Source organism: Apaloderma vittatum, unplaced genomic scaffold (assembly GCF_000703405.1).
Source record: "Apaloderma vittatum isolate BGI_N311 unplaced genomic scaffold, ASM70340v1 scaffold18411, whole genome shotgun sequence".
Taxonomy (NCBI): Eukaryota; Metazoa; Chordata; class Aves; order Trogoniformes; family Trogonidae; genus Apaloderma; species Apaloderma vittatum.
The window spans coordinates 39,592-60,554 of record NW_009698785.1 but is presented as its reverse complement, the minus strand read 5'-3'; the positions used below and the strand labels follow the sequence as shown (position 1 = coordinate 60,554).

The window sequence follows — 20,963 nt, the reverse complement described above, 5'->3', positions numbered from 1 at the left end:
GCTCGAACTGCTTGCGTGCTCGTCCGTGAGGGATGAAGTGATTTGTTACCCAGGGCTTGGGAAGCCAACGCCCTGTTAGCACTGATGGCTTTTTCTCAGGACTCGCATTTCCCATTCCACGGGTAAAAATAAACCATCTAACTCGTACGGAATTATATTCCTTTTTTGACAGAGCTGTACTTTCTCGCCCACAGGCTGGTTACTGATAGTTGATATTTGCACAGAACAGCTCAGCCCCAAGCTGTACGTAATGCAGCTGGCTTAACTGTAGTGCAGCATAGGTTGTGTCTTAAAAACGCAGGAGTAGAAAGAGAACTTAGTAAAGCCAGGTGGTGTTAAAATTGTGTTTCACCTGCTATGTTTTGCTGTCACCCCAAACAAGAGTGCTGAGTCTTTTTAGAAGTGCAGCTTCACACTAAGTTATCTTTTTGTACTTCGAGGCAAAAAAAACCAACCACAAAGATATTGCAGGCCTGTCATTTTCACTTTTGTCATTCCTGGTAGTTGTCCTTAGTCCTGACTGGTTTTCCGTCTTCTATTTTGCAGAGAAAATTAATTCAGTTCGCTTGTGTTTCGTTTTGTACTAATCAAGCTTACTCATTTTAGTCTGCTTATATGGTGTAGATCCTTCATCTTCCTGAGACTCTTTTGCAGAGTCTTTGTCTGGTGCATGGTAACTACATGACTAATAAATGGCCCCAAATCATGAAGAAGAGCCTTGCCTGAGATGCCTGTGAAGTACCATTCTAGACTACTAGGGTCTCCTGTTGAGAGGAAGCTGAGTGTAGCAAAGAACAAATGCTGTTAGTGCTCTCAAGTAAAGTTTGGATGCAGAAAAGCATAGTAATCTTTGTGGTTTTCAGTTTGTGGAAACTTCCTCAGGGTATGGAATTTCTTTCTACTGTGGAAAAAATTGCCTTTTATTTCATCATGAATTTGTTTTGACATCATTTGGTATTTGTTTTGCTAGTTCTCTGTGCTGTTCTGACACTTCTCTGTATTACCATACCTTTCGCATGCAGCTCACTAGGGTCTCATTTTTGCCAAAGTATTTTTTAATCTAGAAACTTAAATGCTATGAACATTCATCTGAGTAATCTGCTTCATCTCAAATGGTAGTCAGAGTGGTCACATAGCACATTAAAAACACTTATTTGCACCATTTTGTAATCAATGTATTTGATATGCAACTTGGAAAAATATCTGAGCTTTCAGTCAGAAGTAAGGACACACATTTCTATATTGAATAATGATTCTAAACTTGATGGGGCTCTCTTGAATCAGTCCATTTTTTTGCTAATGACTAACATCCAAAATACTGGATTTAGTGCTTCTTAAGATACATCATATAGAGATCCCCCATACTGTTGTAGTTCTTCCAAGTAAAGTTAAATGAAGGTTTGTTAACTAGGTGCTATATGAGGTTTATGTGCTAGCTGATTCAGAAGTTGTGGCAGTGACCACTTTTTTTAAAATACAAAACACATCCTTTTTTTTATACTGTCTTCAAGATGAAAGATTGAGATGATTTTAGCAATGCAGTCCTTTTTCTACACCAAATGAGACCCATATACCAAAATACAATTGAGATGTAAGAGTAGGTGATTTACCCAAAAGCTACAAAGTGTGTGTAAAACTAAAATTAAAAAAAAAAACCACAAAAAACACATGACCTGATAGGCTCGATTACTAAGTATGGCTAACTAAATATGTTTTTTTGTGTGTGTTTTTTTTTGCCTAGTACTCAAGTAAGGATGCCTTAAGAAGATAACTATGGATAAATATATTAAAGTGCGAAAGATTGGAGAAGGATCCTTTGGGAAAGCAATTCTTGTAAAATCTAAAGAAAATGGCCAACAGTATGTCATCAAAGAAATAAACATCTCCAAGGTGAGTGATTATTATTATTATTACTGTTCCTTTTTTTTTTTTTTTTATATTTCTGTTCCTCAAAAATCATTTTTTTCTTTTTGAAGATGTCAAACAAGGAGAGAGAAGAATCGAGGAGGGAAGTTGCTGTCCTGGCTAACATGAAACATCCAAATATTGTCCTGTATAGGGAGTCATTTGAAGGTAAGATTAACTGAGTAGAATCCGAAATAATAATAATAAGTGACTATCTGTGCACTATTTATTGTGTTTATTTTAAAAGTATATGCGTTTCTTGTCTTTAATCAGTCTTTTAGTGTCTCTTCGTGCATCAATTTTGTCTGATGCTTAAATGAAAGGGTTATGGTCTCTTGTTTTTTCTCTAAAGTGTAAGTGTCCTTGAATACTTATGTATACCCTGATGATTTGGATGCTTGTGTATGTTAAATATGAGTATGGTCTAAATTTGGGGTTTGATAATCTAGCAAGAGCAATTTTTATCTCAAAGTCTATTGTCTTAGAATGCAGTCTTCAGTAGTTGCAATCATTTCATTGCTTTCAGAGCTGTAAAAATAGGTAGGAGTGTTTACTTCATCAAGTTGTGAAGGAAGGAGAGATATAACTGCACATTGTTTTCACACTGAATGTCTTGGAAAATGAGCAGAACATATAAAAGATTCCAGGAGCCTGTCTTACAGGTTAAAACACTGTTTAAAAGCCTAAAAGTTATCTGACATACTGTTCAGGGAGACTGCTCCTTTCTCCTTTACTTCCTCTCTGCTGAGTTTCATATGTCTTTGGGGGACTTTTATTTTTTCTATGCATTAAATTAAAATTTTGTGCCATAGTCATTGTACAGTCGTAATCTTTTGGTTTATAAAATCATGCTTCAGTTTTCTCTGTAATAGAGGCCTGTCCTTTCTTTCCCTTTTTATTTTCACAAGGTAGATCCTGTAATCTGTAGTTCACAAGACTTGATATTGCATCCTTATTGCTAAAGCACATTGACTTTGAACATAGTGATTTGATTTATAAAATAGAATTATTTCAGCAACAGGTTTGCAAGAAATCTAGAGTCCTAGGATCATCTTCTAAAATAATACCTATTATAAAGCTTGACCAAAGCAACAAACGTTGTAAACACAAAAGAAAAATCCTGGTTTTGATGTTTTGAAAGACAAGTTTCAGAAGCCTCTGCAAGAGTGAAATTTAACCAACTTAGATGATTTAACTAATTTTGACTCTATTTACAAATTTTTTTTTAAGTGCTTAGGACTGACTCTTTCAAAAAATAAGAGTTTTTCTTTTGAGCAGCATGTCATTTTATGCATTTATTCAGTCATGCTTAATATATGAGAAGTGTAGTTCTTGTGGTTTTGGTAACTTGCAATTTGCTTCTGCATAATCTGTAGCTGGAAAAAAATGGCATTGGGGAACAAAACTGGAACTTAGTGTGAAATTTGTTATATAGGTATATATCTCATAATGGAAACTACCTGATCATAACTTAAGAGGTACCTATTTTTAGGGTAGAGGATCTATAAGATGTTTGAAAGCAAGTTGAAGAGTGGTTTTATGCTGAATTCATAAAGGGACACTTTTACCTTCATAGTGGTTTTGAACCCCATTTTGGGGCATTGGTTCCGCAGATGTGATTTATTTTTTTTCCTTTTCATATCAAAATAGTCTGATACTACCAGAAATTGGAAACTTAGATTGTGAAACTCAAAATAATAAAAGCATTTTTGCTTGAGGTTTGAAAAAGGGGCTAACAAATGATATCTGAAGATGTGCGTGAAAAGGTTGGGGTTTTTGTCTTGTTTTTTTCTGGGACTACAGTGAAGATATTTGGAAAGTTATGTTAAAAATGAGGAATGTTTTTGTTATAATTTGTGTTTTATTTTACAGAAAATGGCTGTCTCTACATTGTGATGGATTACTGTGAAGGAGGAGACCTATTTAAGAAAATAAATGCACAGAAAGGAATCTTATTTTCTGAAGATCAGGTAACAGCAAACTGCTCTTTTGTTGCATGATATTTTTTCATGAGTTTTAAGTTATTTTGCTTCAGTTTGGCAGATATAGTTACTTAATCTAAAAGGAGGTTCTCAAATTGTGATTCTTATTGCCATCAGTCATAGCAGTACCTTAAAAAAAAAAAAGGTAACTGGGAATCCTGAGTGTGGTAACTGTGGTTTTGCCTGTATATGTAAGGTGCTTTAAAAAAGTTAGATCTCTTGCAAAGTAAACCACATCTGAAAAGTAAGAAATACAGAAGGACATCATGAATGTTTTTTAAACTTTTATTTTTTTTTAAAGACATAATGGCATAGGATTTCTGCTTTGTGATAGTGATTTTCATTTATCAGAAGTACAAATTAGCATACTATGTGAGTATAATAATGTGAAATATGGCAATATAAAGATATGTCATTCAAAAGTTTCTTTGTCCATCAGAAAAAAAAATGTTGTACTGGAAGTATACCAGCAGGTTTACTTTTTCTGCAGTACCGGCTGTGAGGTCATTTGTAAGGTGCGAGAATTTGCAATAGATGAGATGATTTTACATACAGGTTTGTTGAAATTAAATAAAACCAGATAATGTAGGATTGAATTTTTTGGTTAGAAGTGACATATATTTCCTTGTTTATAAATTGTTTTTATGCTTTTGTGTCTGCATCCAGTAGGATCTCAAGTTACGTATGGTAGGAAAGGCTTAGTGGTATATTAGGTCTATTGATGGTACCCTATTCAGATAGGGTAGTCATGAAACATTTTGGATATAGCTTGTAAAACTTTTCATTTTTCTAATTTGGGCTCATTTTTATAAGAAGAGCTTAAGGTAGAAAAGTGAAAATTGCACCTGGCATTATACTGTGATTTTGACATGTATGTACTTGTAAGTTGAGAATGTTAAACTACTATTCACATGAAAAAGTTCTTGCCAGTATTCACTTTTATATAGTCTTTTTTGCAAAAAAGAAATTTTTGTTGGTTTGTTTATAATATTCTAGTTACATCTTGTTGGGGTTTTTTCCTTATTGATATCTGCTTTGTACTGTTTTGCTTTTTGAGATAAAATAGATAAAATTACTATATGATAAGTGTTTTGGTAAATATCGCTGTGGTCTTTTGGGACTCTTGGTTCATTAACTGCAGGAAGGCTTGTATTGTTTACAGCAGAAGTACAATCTTTAAGATGCAAGTTCCACATCTTAAACATTTTAGCCAATCAAATTCATATTGTGTACTTCTGTTAGGTTTATATACATAGTGAAACTAGTAGTATCAGGCTTAAAATCTGGGTAATATGCATATTGCCTTTAAAAGTTTGCGTTATACTGACAGTACTGTTATGTTTTTAATTATTTTATGGTATAAGTGAAGGCAGGTTTGTGGGAAGAGGGTTAAATCTTGAATTATAATAAAACTGATTTGATAACATCTTCAGTTATGTAACTGGGGAAAGTTTCAGATAAATAACAATGCTGATATTGCATTTTCTTTTATGCATAGATCCTGGATTGGTTTGTACAAATCTGTTTAGCACTAAAACACATACACGACAGAAAAATCTTGCATCGAGACATAAAGTCACAGGTATGTAGGTAACTATTTGTTTACTTCCAAAGTGATTGCATTCATATAGTGCTAGTGTAAGCTGGCAAATTATGGAAAATAGTCTTTTTATGCAAACACTTTAACACTGCAAACACTTCTTTTCTTCAGAATTGTCTGGAAGATATTTGTAAGATATTTGTACAAACAGATGAGGCTGTTTGATAAAGCTGTTTGAGTGTTACTCATATATTTATTTATGGGGGTATAAAATGTTACATTTTGGAATGTGCAGTAGTGTTTAATTTTTATGAAGTAGGACTAGAGTAGTCTGCTGTTTCATAATAGTCAATAACTATATAATGACTTCAGAGGGATTGAATGGCAGAAAACTTTAATCTTCCCAAAATATGTTGAGAACAAAAAGTGTGCAATTGTATGAATGTTTTAATTAACAGACTTCTTAAAATTTCTATATCAAGAATATATTTTTAACCAAAGATGGAACAATACAGCTGGGAGATTTTGGGATCGCCAGAGTTCTTAACAGGTAACTCCTTTCTGATATACTGTTCTCTCAGACTTAATCTAAATCACTTCACTCTAGGAAAACGCAATCTATCTGTGTCAGGTGAGTTAACTAGTTAACATTCATTCTTATTTTTTTTCCTTAGTACTGCAGAGTTGGCTCGCACTTGCATAGGAACACCATACTATTTGTCGCCAGAAATATGTCAGAACAAACCTTACAACAATAAAAGGTACTAATCAGCATTTTGTTAAGCATTTTGGATAAGGAGAAGAGAGCAAGTTCTTCTAGAAATCTAAGACTGATGGTGACTGATGGTGATGATGGTGACGGGAGGTTAGTTCATCTCTTACCCCAGAAGGTGCTGAGTCTCACTGTCTGAGTGGGACCTTAGTAGGTCTGTGCAGTACGAAGCAGCGTGATGCAGGGATGACTTTGCTTAATGTTCTGAATTTTAGGTCTATCCATGTTCTTAATTATGGTTCTACTTTTGCCTAACTGCACGCTAGTTTTACTGGCTTATCTTAGGCAGTATGAATGTGAGCGTGTGTTAAGGGTGAAATCACAAAACCAGGAGTTGGATTCTCTAAGCACATATGCAGTGAGGTGGCTCAGCTTGCTTCAGATAACAAAAGTCATACAGGTACTTTGCTTATATGTTTGCTGCCCTAGCAGTAGACTGTATCTGGTAACAGTGTCCCTAATGTAATTTAAATGGTCATTATCAAGTTAGTCTTACAGTGCATGAAGCTGCTGCACTGCTGCAGCCATTGCTTTGAGTGCCTTGTTGTAATTTCAGTTGGTTTCTTAAAAGGTAAAAGATTATTAATGTTCCTTGTCCCTTAATTTCTTCTACGTGGGATTTATTACACATTTCTAACAGAATTCTGTAATCCTGTAATGAGTGAGGGTAAAGTAAGTCAATGTTTCACAGAGTAAGTTGAGAATTGTATTTGCTGAATTAGGTGATGTGTTTTGGCTGGTTGTTTTTCTGTTAAATTCACCAAGACTTAAGGCAAGTGTATGTATTGTTTGCCTAATTTCTGTGATTGGAATGGTTCAGATGAAAAGGTCTAAAGAGAATCTGGACCCAAAATAACCTCATCTGGTTTTCAGGTTTTGGTTGTTGAATTCATTTTTTGTTTGGAGTTTTGTGGTTTGGAGCTGAAAGATGTCCATACAGGGGGAGCTTGTACATACACAAAATACCACCTTCTCCTTTTTAAAGACAGACTTCACAGATACTAGTTACTTGAAAGTGTTAAACCCAAAACTAATTCTTAAGATATGTTCTCTTTGTTTAGTGATATCTGGGCCCTTGGTTGTGTTCTCTATGAAATGTGCACGCTCAAGCATGCGGTGAGTAGAAACTTTTTGTGCCTTCAAAAAGAACAGTGATTTCAAAGAGTAATTTTGCCTTATGTTACAGAAATGTGTTTCACGATGGGAGAACAATTTTTAATGCCTTAAGAGTGGTAAATAGTCTCTGAAAGAATACTGCTTCAAGGATGGGAAGAGGCAACAAAGAAATTTTCCAGCCACTTAGTAGAAAAGATAAGATAGTGTGTACCTAGAGATAGCAAGTAGACCATTGTTTCGGAAGTTTTAATGAGCTATGCGTCCTTGGCGGTGCTTTGAACCAGACCTAAGCAAGGCTTTTCTAGTCAAAACCCTCATTATGGAGATTAGAGGGTAGCACAACATCAAAAATTATTTATGAAAGGCTCAAAGTGAGCCAAAATTAAATGTGGCACTGGATGATCACAACCACTGACTCAATTCAGAGCACTGAAAACTTGTTCCCCCACAACTGCAAGGAGCGTGCATGCTAATTTACGTGAGAGGCTAAGCTTATTTTAATGTACTGAACCAATACTGAATGTGATAGTTATCCCTAACCAGTAACTGTAGAACTAGTGGCAAAATAGGCGTGTTTATGCAAATAGATATGTTGCTTTTTTTTTTGATGTGATGTGCTAGTTTCATCTAGCATCCAAACTCATCCAACTTTGCTAATAAGCCAATGTCAGCTTTCTAAACTATCATTTAGTTTAGAGAGTTCTTTCTATGCAGTTGCTGCTTTTGGCAGCAAGTTGAAGAAAGGCTTTCATGGTGGCTGTTTGAAATTACCCTCCAACGATTCATCTCCTCTTCTTATATTGACCAGTATTTTCCATCTGTGTTCATGCTAATCTCAAGGTTCTTGGAAAAAAAAAAAAGGTCTTGAACATCTCTTATATGAAGAGAGACTGGGAGAACTGGGGCTGTTTAGTTTTGAAAAGAGAAGGCTGAGAGGGGACCTTATTAATGTAAACAAATATCTGAGGGGTGAGGGCCAAGAGGAAGGTGCCAGTCTCTTCACAGTGGTGCCCAGTAATAGGACAAGGAATGATGAGTATAAGCTAGAACACAGGAAGTTCCACCTCAGCACGAGGAGGAACTTCTTTCCTGTGAGGGTGACAGAGCACTGGCACAGGCTGCCCAGAGAGGTTGTGGAGTCTCCTTCTCTGGAGACTTTCAAAACCCACCTGGACGTGTTCCTGTGTGACTGCCCTAGGGGATCCTGCTCTGGCAGGGGGGTTGGACTAGATGATCCCTAGAGGTCCCTTCCAACCTCTGACATTCTATGATTTATGATCTCTCCAGAAATCTTAGCACTGTGTAATTTGTTTTCGATGTAGCTTTTTCATGAACTGTATTAGTTGAAAAAATTGTTAGATGTTGTGACAAATGATGCTGTGAATAGTGTTCCTTTCTTTCAAAAAAACTTGACATTTTCATTGAAAGTCGAATTTGGACTGGCAGGTTTTGTGCAGATGGATTAATGCCTTTCTGTTTAGAACAGGAATAGTTCTTAGAAAAAACTCCTGGGATGCAAGAGTTGCCTTTTTTTTTTTTTTTTTCCTTCTTCCTATATATGTGTGCTGTTTTGAAGAATATATCTATTTGCCAGTTAGGAAGTGAAAGAAAAACCACTTATTTCTGTCTTGTTTTGAGGTTTTTCTTTGTGAGTTTGTGTTTGATTGGGGTTTTTTTGTTCTTTTGGGTTTTTTTTAAGAAGCAATTACAGCAACATGAAAAAAACCCCAAAGGATAAGGGTTTAATTTCATTTCAAGCTTTTGTAATTTCTTACTGCTTAGTCCTTTCTGTGGCAGCAACGCTGACAATGTTGCCTTTCTGAGAGTTGATGGCAATAGGTTGTTTTCTGTGAACTGAGTGATACCTAGAGTTTCTTTTTATTGTACAAAGGAATTAAAATGACACGCTCTGTTGCCTCAGTTTAAGCTGAAGTCTAAGCATTCCTTTGGATTTTACACTGAATGAATGTGAATGCTTTGCATTCTTTCATTTGAAATGCAGCTTCACTAAAAAGGGCAGAGGGCATGTGATGATTGAAAGTGTTTGGGAGAGGAGGTCAAGCAGACAGTTATGTAATTATTCTTAATTGTATATCATCATTAGTTTAGATTTAGAGGGAGATAATTATGCGTTAGCAAAATTTGTATTTTATAGTATGAAGTAACTATCACGATGTATTTATAATCAGAACACTTTACAGCAAATTATTTTAAATGGATGATGTGTAAACTGTTGATGGCCTTGAAAATGTATTTTGTTATGTTGGTGTAGGGGAAGGTGTGTTGTTGGGGTTTTTTTTGTCTTCATTTGCAGCTTTGCAGACAGTACATGATGTGTAGTCACTGTTTTCTTTCTTGTGTGTTGACAGTTTGAAGCTGGTAACATGAAGAACTTGGTACTGAAGATAATCTCTGGACCTTTTCCTCCTGTTTCTGTGCATTACTCCTATGACCTACGTAATCTGCTGTCACAGTTATTTAAAAGGAATCCTAGGAACAGACCATCAGTAAACTCCATATTGGAGAAAAGCTTTATAGCCAAACGGGTTGAAAAATTTCTTACACCACAGGTATGAAATTAGTTTTAAATCTAGTTTTGCTAAAAACATCATAGGACTTTTCTTTATTCTAATGTTAATATACAATATGAGAAATTGAAGGGTATTCTCTAAAGCTTCTATAGAGATACTTTCAGTTGAGGAAAAAAGAGTTTTATTGTGAACTGTAAACAAAAATCTTAAATTACGCAAATATTTGATAGTTTTAAAAAAATAAATTTAAATTGGCATTTTCTTCAGTGTATTGTTTTGTGTGTTTTTTCTATATAGTGAGGAATTGTGACTGATATGTTGATTTGTTTACATATGCGTTTTTTCATAAAACGATGCTGTCAATGACTTCATCATTGCTGCTTTATCATAATTTCTTCAATCAGCTTTTTGTTTGGAATTTGGAATGGCCTGAAAGTTTGTTCTATGGAGTACTGCTAAGTAAACTGATCTTTAAATTTCTTAATGCTTGAATGTATCACATTTATGTAACCTCAAAGTAGTTGCTGACTATTCTGTTTAGAATCTCTTGCTACCACTTGACACCTATTCATGTCCTTTAATATAAATCTAAAAAAAAAAAATCAAGATTAAGAAGTGAATAATAGTACTGATACAAGGTAAATGATTATAAACAGAGAAAGGACATGGAGGAAATGAATGCAAAAGGAGACCTCATTAAATGCAAAGAATTCTAATGGATTCTAACTCACAACTAAAGAAATTTGACCAGAAGGCCATATATAATTGGAATTTGAGTCGTATATAAAATAAACTTTCAACTAATAATATTTCAGATTAAAATAAAAATGAAAGGTAAGATTTGGAAGACTTTACAGATAAGTTTATTCTTACTTTTACAGTAGTAATAGGTTGATCTGATTTTATTTGCAGTAGCTAGAGTGGATATGAAATTTTTATTTGGAGTTAGTCATGCGAAGTTTAATTAGTAATAGAGTACTACCAGATGACAATACCAATTTCTCCTACATTGAGTGAATACTTTATTTTCCAGCTGAATCACTGACATGTTTGACTTACGAGATGCTACCTAATCTTAAAAAATATGGAAAAACCCCACATCCAGAAAGCACCTTTTACTAAACATAGCTGTCACTGGTATGTTCCCATTCAGCCAGAGGTGGTCATTCTGTGACGCAGCTGTAACACCCATTTTCTTTTAGTTTCATCCATGGCTAAAGCTGTTGAACTCTCTTTTCGTTAGTCTAAGCTTAAGACATCTTCTGTAGTTGACATCTTCAACATGTTGCAACTATTGGTGAAATCATGCTCTTAAACGACAGGAAATAAGTCTTCCAGGTTTATATGAATACTTTCTTAATTTTCATAGTTAAGTAGGATATAGTAAAGAGTGGATCTAAATTAGCATCAATTAAAAAAAAGTGAAAAACAACAACAGGCTTTTTGAGCGGTACTGAAGAGTCTTATTTCTTTTCTGTCTGCTACTTGTTGTTGAAAGCATCAACTTTGTTTATCCTAAACCTTCCTCTTTCTGTTCAGTGGTACCCCATTTCTTACACTGATATTATCATTTGCTGCCCTTGCGTGTTTCTCCACAAAATCACATGTGGTGTTCTAGACCTGTCACATCACATCTTGGTCATTTTTTGTAGACTAAAGAGCAAGATTATTTATTCTTTGTACTGGAGCCTTATAACACTTCTAATTATCCTTGCTGCTCTACCAAGGTGTTGAGTTCAGATCTACACAGAGTATTGGAGGTGATGGTCTATTAAGGTTTGAATGTTATTTTTCTAGACTCCAATTTTTACCCAATAGGACTGTTTTCCACATTTTTATTATGATTATTTGATATGCCTGACACCACACCGTGTATGTTGTTCCTAGATATCCACATAGGTGTTGTCACCTTCCCGTCTTGAAAAGGATAGAGAAACTTAAAAACTGCAAATATTTTTGAAGAACTACTTTTTGACACAAGGTGTCTGAGAAACTGAAGTAAAATTTGACAATTACACAGAAGTTTAAAATGAACTATGCATAGAACTGTTGATGCTTACATTAACTTTCTTTATAGATTGTTAGTGAGTTCATAAATGAGGTAATGTGTGCCACCCAGCAGTCAAACTAAAATGTTCTCTTAAAATTAAGAGTAAATATGCCAAAAATGTTTGAAAATACTGAATCTAGCTTCATATTAGTATTAGTGATAGTAAAATTAATGCCTGAAGTTGAATATTCAGCATAAAGTTGAATATTGATTTAAATTAAAGTTATTGTAAATACTGTTGGTTAGATGCTTACTGGGAGAGGCAGACTTCTCTGAAAAAGAATTCGTTGTAGCTTCAGTCATGAATAACTGTTGACTAACTGTTCAACTTTTTGTGTAGCTTATTGCAGAAGAATTCAATCACAAAATCTTCCAGAAGTTTGGGCCACATGCTGCACCAGGTAAGGAAGTGTGTAAAGTACTTTTGCTTCCAGCTGTGGCAAGATAGTGTATGTAGGTTTATTCTCTGACTGGGTTTGGTGTGTTCTTGTACATAATTCTGGAAGTTTCAGAAAAAAAGAGAGGAAGGCAATTTTCTTCTCTCCCCTCAGGAGTTTGATGTAAGCAGGGTACAAATGATGCAAATACAAACTGTGATCCTGTAATATTTTAACTATACTTTTTCTTCTTGTGGTAGGCTATGCTTCCAAAATTTAAGGAGACAGTGAAGACTGCAAATGCTGGAAATAATTTGTATGTTGTTACTGTATGATTATTTTTCCCCACTTAGTAATGACAAATATGTAATAAGAAAGACCATTTCTTTGAAAAGCATGGGAGATATCATTAGAGATTCCAGGATAAAGCCCTGACTTCAGCCCAAAGCAGCAGAATTTCTTCTGCTGGTAGCAAATTAAATCATGGTTCATTTTGTCAAGATAGTTTTACCTTACTTCTTTTTTTTGTATTAGTTTGCCCTTTTTCCTCTAGTTTTTCTGCCCCCTCCCCTTTTTACATTTTATTTCCCTCTACTTGCTTGAAGCTGCAGCAAGGACTTGGGTGTCTTTTGAGAGTGTTGTTTCCTTGCTGCCCTGCTGTTCTGTAGTAAGAGAGCCTTGCTAACAAATCCACAATATTGGCATATCTTCAGGAGCTCTACAGCGGAAAAAAAATATCCCCGAAGGCCACTGAAGCTCTCCTAGAACTCATCTTCTGCTGACATTAGTGTTGCAGATTGCAGTTTAGTGGTGAGGCCTGTCTCTCCATTCCAGCAGTAAAATTTTTTGCTGTGTCCATGACAACTGTATAATAAAGCATGACAGCTTGAAATGAGCTTCAGTTCTCCGGTTTGAAGTGTTGAGAGTGAAAAGCTTAGGGACTGTGTTCTGCTGTTCCTTATCATGCATGAAATTTAGACAAGCTGTTTTGGACAACTGGGTATATTGCACTGACACATCACCTCGCGTGAATGAAATGTTAGCACTTCTCCCATTTTCTTTCAGCTTTACCGGTCCAAGATTTAGGGAAAAGGAAATGTGATACACTAGCCAGCCTGAATAGTTGTATAACAGTTTGTTTTGTTTTTTTTCTCTAGCTAAAAGACCAGCTCAAGAACAGATACTGACTTCAGTTGCACCAGCTCAGAAAATTACCAAACCTGCTGCAAAATACGGAGTGCCTTTAGGGATCAGGAAGTCTTGTGATGCACACAAAAAGCCTAATGAGAAGAAACCATTGGCTAAATCTAGACAAGTAAGAAGCCAAGTTACTTAAATTGAACTGATTTGCTCATACCTTATTTTAATGCTATGAAAATATTATTAATTAATTTTTTAAAAGTTTTTTATATGGACACGTACAGCTGCAGACAAAGTAATAGTAGTTTAAATGCTCTGCTTACTTCATTATTGATTTTTCTTTTTTTGATGGTGGTGCTGTTCAGATGGTTTTAATGACATTTGGAGACTACTACATTAGGTTTGGTTTTTAATTCCGCTGTTAAGTTACATGTGTTTTGCATGTTTTCAGTTCCTTTGTTGGTGTTGACCACTCTTAGAAGTATTGGAAGCCTGTAAGGTATACCAATGTCATTGACACTGGATAAGAATCTTAGCATCTTTCTTCTTTGTTCAAAAATAATCTCAAATTTTCAAAACATAGAAAATTACTGAAAAGGTTTTCTCAAGTGTTGTCAGACAGAGAAATTTTGTAATTTGGACACGCCTTTCCCAGACTTAATTCTATGAGCTAATGAGAAATAGTCTTCTGTATACTTTCATGCAGTTCTTCTGATCTTTCTTCCAGTCATCTTCTCTGTTTTCCTTATTACATACAGCTCTTTTTTTTCTCTCACTTTAATTACTGCAAGGCCAGGAGATGTTTATGATACAGTGAGTTTTGAGCTATATGCAGATACCAATCAACTAGCTCCCACTTCAGCAAGAGAGCTAATTCAAATTTTCTTCAAAATAAGGAATATTTTTGTTGTTGTTGTTGTGGGGTTTTTGTGGGTTTGTTTTGTTGTTCTTTTCTTCCCCCCCCTTTCCCCACGGCACTGCGGTGAAAATAATACTGAGGTATTTACCTAATTGGTAAATTTGATGGGTGGATAGAAAAATGTTCTTGAGATATATCTTATCTTTGAGGTTCAAAAGTTATTAGAGGTTTATGGAAAAGTTGATTGATCATACAAGCCTTATTGGCTTTTGTGATACACAGTTCAAAACAGAGAGCAAGAAGAAGGGAATACACAAATTTCTTATGTATACTTAAGAGACTGTGAGCATTTTTATGTTTTAAGGTTTGGTTCCACAACCACGTGCTAGTCTGCTGCTCTTTATAATCAGTTTGATCAGCCAACCAATCCAACTTGCATAGAGACTTCAAGTGGCAGGGTAGAGACTGGAAAAATATCCTGTTGTTGCATGTAAGCAGTCAGTAATGCTGCAATTTTAAGACACGGTCTCTTTGTGGATTGTACCTGGTGACAAGGTATAAGATGTAGGATAGAAACTGTGGCTGCAGTGTAATATAAGTTTCCTTCTATTTGCTGTTGTTCCAAGTATCATCATCAAAATAAAATATTTAGATAATCAAAAGAAAATATTATGAAGCTCTCTGTGTACAGTCGGAAAAAAAAGTAACCCTCACTCTTCTGAGAAGATTAAACAGTAGGGTTTATCACGTAGAGCTGCTTCTTTACCAGGTGTTCAGCAGTGGCTGCATTCCCTTCCATAGGTAATGGGAACTCTTACTTGTAAGAGAGTGTAAGCATAGCCTAATAAATCTGTTCTCCAAATAAAACAGAATCTTAGTATCTAGGGACTCTCAATGACTTAGAGTGGAAAAAGTTTGTAATGCAGGATGATATTGCCAGAGAAGAAAAATTAAAACAAAATAGTTTTAAAAATTACTGCCTTCAGATTTCAAGAGAGAACTTTCAGCAGAAGATCAACAAGTTACAGTAGAATTTACCCCTAGATCCTAGCAGTGCTTTTTGTTTAAAATCTCCTGAGTAATTAAGTATTTTAAACCCCATTTTGCACATGCTAAGTTGTGGGTTTGAGATTTTTTTTTTTTCTGATTAGAATTTTTCTTTTTCTTGCATCGTGCTATCTAATTTGAAGTTTCACCTTTTATCCAGGCATTTCCAGCTCCAGTGAAGAAAATGAATCCAGGAGAAGAAAGGAGGAAAATGTTTGAGGTATCATGAAATAATCTGCTAATTTTCAAACTAAGCAAAAGCTAAGTCCAAAAGAATGACAAAATAAAACCTCCAAACCTTTCCTCCTTATCTTTTTTCAAATATTATGTAACAGTGATTTATTTAAAAAAAATAAATTAATCTTCATGGATGTATACAAGCAATCAGAGCAGTAATCCATGTTGACAGAGGCTTGACGAAATGATGACTCAGTAATAATACCAAGTTATATGCTTATTTTTCAGGAACCTTCAAAAAAGAAAAGGTTAGAATTGCCTGAAAAGGAAAAACGCCAGAGAGATCAGGGAGACAAGGTTTGTGAAACTTTCTTTTTCCACTCATAGTAGTGTTAATCAAATATCTTGTCATGTGTTATGTGTTGCCTATGAATATGAACTAGTTCCTTTTCCCAATTACTAAGCATGTTTAATCCTTACACATTGCAGATCACTTTACTGAGGGCAGATGAAATGAGAAGAGTGGAAAAAGAAAGGGTAAAATATGTTTAAAATATATTAATAGTGAAGTTCAATTTTTGCTTAGTGGTTCCTTGAATTATGTTTTCCTGTATTGTTTTCTCCTTTAGATGGAACGAATAAACAGAGCCAGGGAACAAGGATGGAGGAATGTGCTTGGTTCAGGTGGAAGTGGTGATGTTAAGGTTGGCAGCAGATGCAGAAATGGGGTGTAGTCTGTTACCCCAACCTTTGGTTTTCTGGCATGGTCCTCTCTTTTCAGAAAGATCCGCTCTTGGAGATCAACTCTTGGGACTGCCATTTATTAATCTATGGATGATTTAAGAGAAACTGTATAACACACTCTCTTCTCTGAGTTTTTGGAGATTATGTGCAATTTTCATTTTTAATTCTTAGTAAATTTCTGAATCTCTTCTTTCTGCCAGTAATGGTCTTCATACACCACTTTCTTTTTTTCCACCTCTGCTTTTGCTCCTTTTCCTGTGCTAAATCTATGCATGAACAGCTGCTTTCACATTCAAGTTTTTTTCTTGAATACTTATGTTGAAGTCTTTTTACAGGTTCTTGTATTATGATAGTGGACCTATTCCCCAGTATTGACTACCTGCTTCTAAGCATTCCTTGTTATTTAGTAACATAGATGTTTTATATATATCGATAAGTTGTTCAGGCAGTGAATAAAAAATCCTCAGTAAATCTAGTTGTTTTTTTCTACAAGCAGTAAATTCTTTAGACATTCACTTCCTACATAATTTAATTACCTAATTTAATCCTATTCCTATGACAGTTTCTTTTTGCCTGTTTGTGTGTGTCTTATTTCATGCAAACTTAACTGTTCTAGGAAGTAGTCTCGTAAAATTAGTTGAACATAAAGGGCACTGGGTATTTTCATCAGACAGAGCCAGTGGAGGAGCTGCCATGGTGTAAATTTTATCTGACAATAGAAAATGGATTGAACCCCAGCTATTTGTGGTGGTAGTGAGTCTTAAAAATATATTTTGTCTACACGTGTAGTAGGGTTTTTGTAAACAGGCTCTGACTGCATAGTAGAGTCAAAATGAATGGAAGTTTTATTCTCTATTCCTTGTACAAGACTACAAGCAATGCACAAGTGCTTGGCCAGGTTTCAGTAGCTGCTTATTAAATGTGTTATTTCAGAATAGACTTCGTCTTTGCATGTGTGCCGTGCATTATATAAGTGAAGTTTAAATATAAAAGCAAACTTAAGCATACCAGACTTTGAAAACTACCTAGTGCTGATTTAATGAAAAAATCAAAAAACTTCATTTGATTCCCGTGCCGCCCATCTCTCTGTCTCAAGATGAAACTGGCAGGCTCCAATACAAGCTTCCATACAACACAATGTGTCAGTATCATCATGTTTCAATGAGAGCTACCTGTGTTCCTGAAGACAGTCAAGTTTTGGTTAGCTTAGAGAGTTTTAGTGCAAGGTCATTAGACTCTGCAAACGCATAAAGTGTTCTGTTGTAGCCACAGCTGCATCTGTACCAGTATTGTCAGTCACCTAGGGCAACTGAGGTTCAGTGTCTGTGTAAATTTTCACTAAGTGTCACTGGAGTAAAATGTCATGGCAGGCATGCTTTAAAATTAATTTAAATGTCTTCTCCAAATTGGATAGTTTAGTACAAATCTTACTGCAGACCACTAGGTTACCGTCACTCCAGGTTTCAATATTATTATAGTAATCTTCACTTAATGATCTTTTTCCTTCTCCAAGATAAAAACAGTGTGTTCACCAACATCCTGATGGTGCTGTCAAGTAACAAGACTTTTCCCCTCTATTCATAGAAACTGTAGTCTTGTACAGTAAGTTGTTTTTATTCAGATGGACAGCATACCTGCATGTTTATTTGGAAGCCTGGATAAATTTTTCAGTTAGTGTTCCATCATATGGATTATGGGGAACCGTTGATATTGTGGAACTGAAACTCGGAATGCGAGCTGAATTCCATTATCAAATATAATCTGATCAAGAAACTTAAGGAGGCAATCTTAAGCCTGTCATGTCTGCACTCACTTATTTAAATTTATTAGAAATCCTTAAGACCACTCTAGAAGGAACATTGACACTATTGTTAAAACAAGTTCCATAAATGCACTACCATGGGCTATTTAACTGCTTCCCCCAGGTGTAAAGGGAACATTTTAATGCATGTGCTGACAACCTTAACCTTATTTTGCCAGTTGCACATTTTCTGCTTCCATCCTTGGCTACTACTATACACAGCTGCTTGCAACTTGTTTTATTTTCCTGTTTTCACATGAAGTTTCTGTAGGAATTCTGATTCTTTAAAAATAGCACAGATTATTTGCCTAAAGCGATAGCCTGTAGCGGATGTTCTCCTGATCTGAGCTTTAGTAGGGAAGCATCTCAATTCTGGTGATGAAATCAAAGTATAGGTTGGCAACAATGGAGGTTCTCAGATAAATGTGCACTTAGTGCCATTCAGCAGACTTAGAAGTGTGCTTAACTGTTTCCAGCTTCATGAAAAAAAATGTGTCTACAAATCACTCTATAGTACTTCAGTTAGCACAGTGTCACTTGTAATTTTTATGTTAAAACTTTGGGGTTTGCCATGTAGAACAACCATCTCCAATTATGCTTCAGAGGATTTGCTACCAGTTTTTTCCAAAATGTGTCGCAGATGTGTCACACATAACTGGACTATTACCAGAGAGAGGTAAAATGCTATATTATTCTGGAGTGCTAACAGAAAAGTAAGTTTTCTCTATATTGTAATTCATTAAAACAGGGAACATATTAGGAATAAAACTAGGGCTGATTCAGAATTGTTGCAGGACATGCTTTTATTCTGCTGAAGAGGTGAAAATTGGAATGGCATATTAAAACCAGTATTTGAGATTTCCACCCTACCTTCTGATTTCCAGGCACCATATTATGGCGGTGGAGGTGGTGTTGGTCCTTTTCCTGTGTCTTCCAGAGGACAATATGAACACTACCATGCTATTTTTGACCAGATGCAACAGCAAAAGGAGAACATTAGAGTAGCTGAAGAAAGGGAAGCCAGACTGAGAGTCAAAGTACAAAACCAAGACATTATTGAAAGGTATGGCTGCCTTCCATTAGAAGCTGCATGTGGTCTGCTTTAGATGAAAGTAATGAAAGTTACTGTACGTATTTATCTGCAGAGGAATTCCACCTGGAGTACGTCCAGGAGTTCCTAAGGGGCCTGCAGGTCATCACCATTTACCTGATGCTGGTGCAGTTAGGAAAAAAATGAAAAGATTGAAGGAGGTGTCTAAACAAGCCAATACGAACAGGTTGGACAATGATAATCCATAGACCTGTCCCTACATGTTAGATTCTTGTTCTGTGTCTTGTTTCATGTAGTAGTTGGACATGTCTCAAAATCGCTTCTATCCATTGGTACCGTGCTGTCTGTCCATGTGTTAGTCCCTCACAGACCACAGTGCTTTTAGAACCAATGGAAACCTTGGCCTCCCCAGTAGTGGAAAAAGTGAATTACTAGCAACTGCAACTAGAGTAGATTTCAGCCAAAGTTCTTGGCTTAACGCAGTTGGAGATAACATCCTCCTTTGCTTTTTTCATAGTTCCACTTCTTGTGTTACCTGCCAAGATGCTTCCCTTCTCCTGTCATCTCATTCTGACCACCTTTTCTACATCGGTTCCACTCTAGCACAGGAGTGTCTAAAAAAAACTCCCAGAGTTTTTGAATCCTGTTTATTGATCAGTGGAAGGGCTGCAAATTATGAATAACATGGAGATCATGAAGAGAAACTGATTCATTGTTTCTCAAATACATTAGCATTAACTTGGAAGCAGTAATGAAAATACTGTGTGAAAGTTTCAAAATGGGTAGAGGTGGGGTTTTTTCTATTTGTGAACTGGATTATCTTTAGCCTTAAATTAATATTATCATTTAAAATGTGGTAAGTATTTGTACTTTATTGTCTACAAACAATTCATTATCATAGCTAGCCTAGCAGAATTTCTCTCCTGCACTTTATTCTTTCAGATGGAGGTGAAATATGATAAGTGTGAGGGATGTTTAGCTCCAATAAACAATGTAAATAATTGCAACTTTCTTAAAGGTAGAGAATTTAGAGTGTATATGTTAAAGAGGTTGAGAAGTCCTCATGTTGCAATCACTCTGATTACGCTACCACAACTAACATAAAGCTAAATATATTCAACATCACCAATCTCTAAAAATTGTCTCTTGGACAGAAATGCATCCCAGAAGAGATATAGTTGAAATGTTTTAGCAAAATGAGTCGCTCAGCTTTACAGTAGGGAAAACCATTGTCATAAAATTGAGTTGAACTAAGTTTTTCCTGTCAGTTTGGCTTGAGACAGGTAGGTTTGGGTGTTTTACTTGGGAAGCACCTCTCCTCTAACACTGTCAGCTGAACTTCAGCTCCATGACACATGTTTGTACAGGTTTCACTCTCCACTGATTGAGTTCATCTGTAATTAGCAGTAAAAATCTTGTAGTGAGTCAAATATGTGTGTATATATATTGCGTGTTTGTTTCTTTACCAGTGACACCGATGCCTTTTCAGAGCATCAGCTACAATGTTTGTTTTGTTGAATCAAAGTATCTCTGCCTTCCTCTTAAGGAATTGACATATGAAAATATTTAATTTCCTTGTTGCTTGAAGGGGCGTGGGTGGGTGGGTGATTTTCGGCTTAATCCACTTTCCTGCCTGCCTGCCTGCTGCTGGACCCCAATATTCCTCAGTCAAATGAGACTAGGGAAACCTTGGAAAGAGGACTGGCTCATCACTCTGCTATTTCTTAGAATATCTTACACCATTTCTCAGTGGGTGTTCTTTTAATAGAAATCTTTCTCTGAGCCCACTTCTAACCAATTTGTCAGAAACCGACAAAAAGATTGTATGTATGTACTAGGAGACTTGCCAGATGCTCAGTTATGATCACTTG

At 35.7% G+C, this 20,963-nt stretch overlaps 1 protein-coding gene across 1 annotated transcript in view; it reads left to right on the top strand.

Moving 5' to 3' along the window:
- Positions 1 to 1,773: 1,773 nt before the first annotated feature.
- Positions 1,774 to 20,963, top strand: part of NEK1 (NIMA-related kinase 1) — a gene marked incomplete at its 3' end in the record, with an annotated part of 40,079 nt that continues 20,889 nt past the window's right edge. The window contains exons 1-16 of the mRNA XM_009878158.1: positions 1,774 to 1,890; positions 1,977 to 2,073; positions 3,778 to 3,875; positions 5,386 to 5,469; positions 5,910 to 5,977; positions 6,102 to 6,188; positions 7,261 to 7,315; positions 9,685 to 9,885; positions 12,237 to 12,297; positions 13,431 to 13,588; positions 15,480 to 15,539; positions 15,785 to 15,853; positions 15,986 to 16,033; positions 16,126 to 16,200; positions 18,926 to 19,104; positions 19,187 to 19,318. Of these exons, the coding sequence (XP_009876460.1) occupies positions 1,774 to 1,890; positions 1,977 to 2,073; positions 3,778 to 3,875; positions 5,386 to 5,469; positions 5,910 to 5,977; positions 6,102 to 6,188; positions 7,261 to 7,315; positions 9,685 to 9,885; positions 12,237 to 12,297; positions 13,431 to 13,588; positions 15,480 to 15,539; positions 15,785 to 15,853; positions 15,986 to 16,033; positions 16,126 to 16,200; positions 18,926 to 19,104; positions 19,187 to 19,318 (1,589 nt within the window). The remainder of the gene's footprint in view (positions 1,891 to 1,976; positions 2,074 to 3,777; positions 3,876 to 5,385; positions 5,470 to 5,909; positions 5,978 to 6,101; positions 6,189 to 7,260; positions 7,316 to 9,684; positions 9,886 to 12,236; positions 12,298 to 13,430; positions 13,589 to 15,479; positions 15,540 to 15,784; positions 15,854 to 15,985; positions 16,034 to 16,125; positions 16,201 to 18,925; positions 19,105 to 19,186; positions 19,319 to 20,963) is intronic.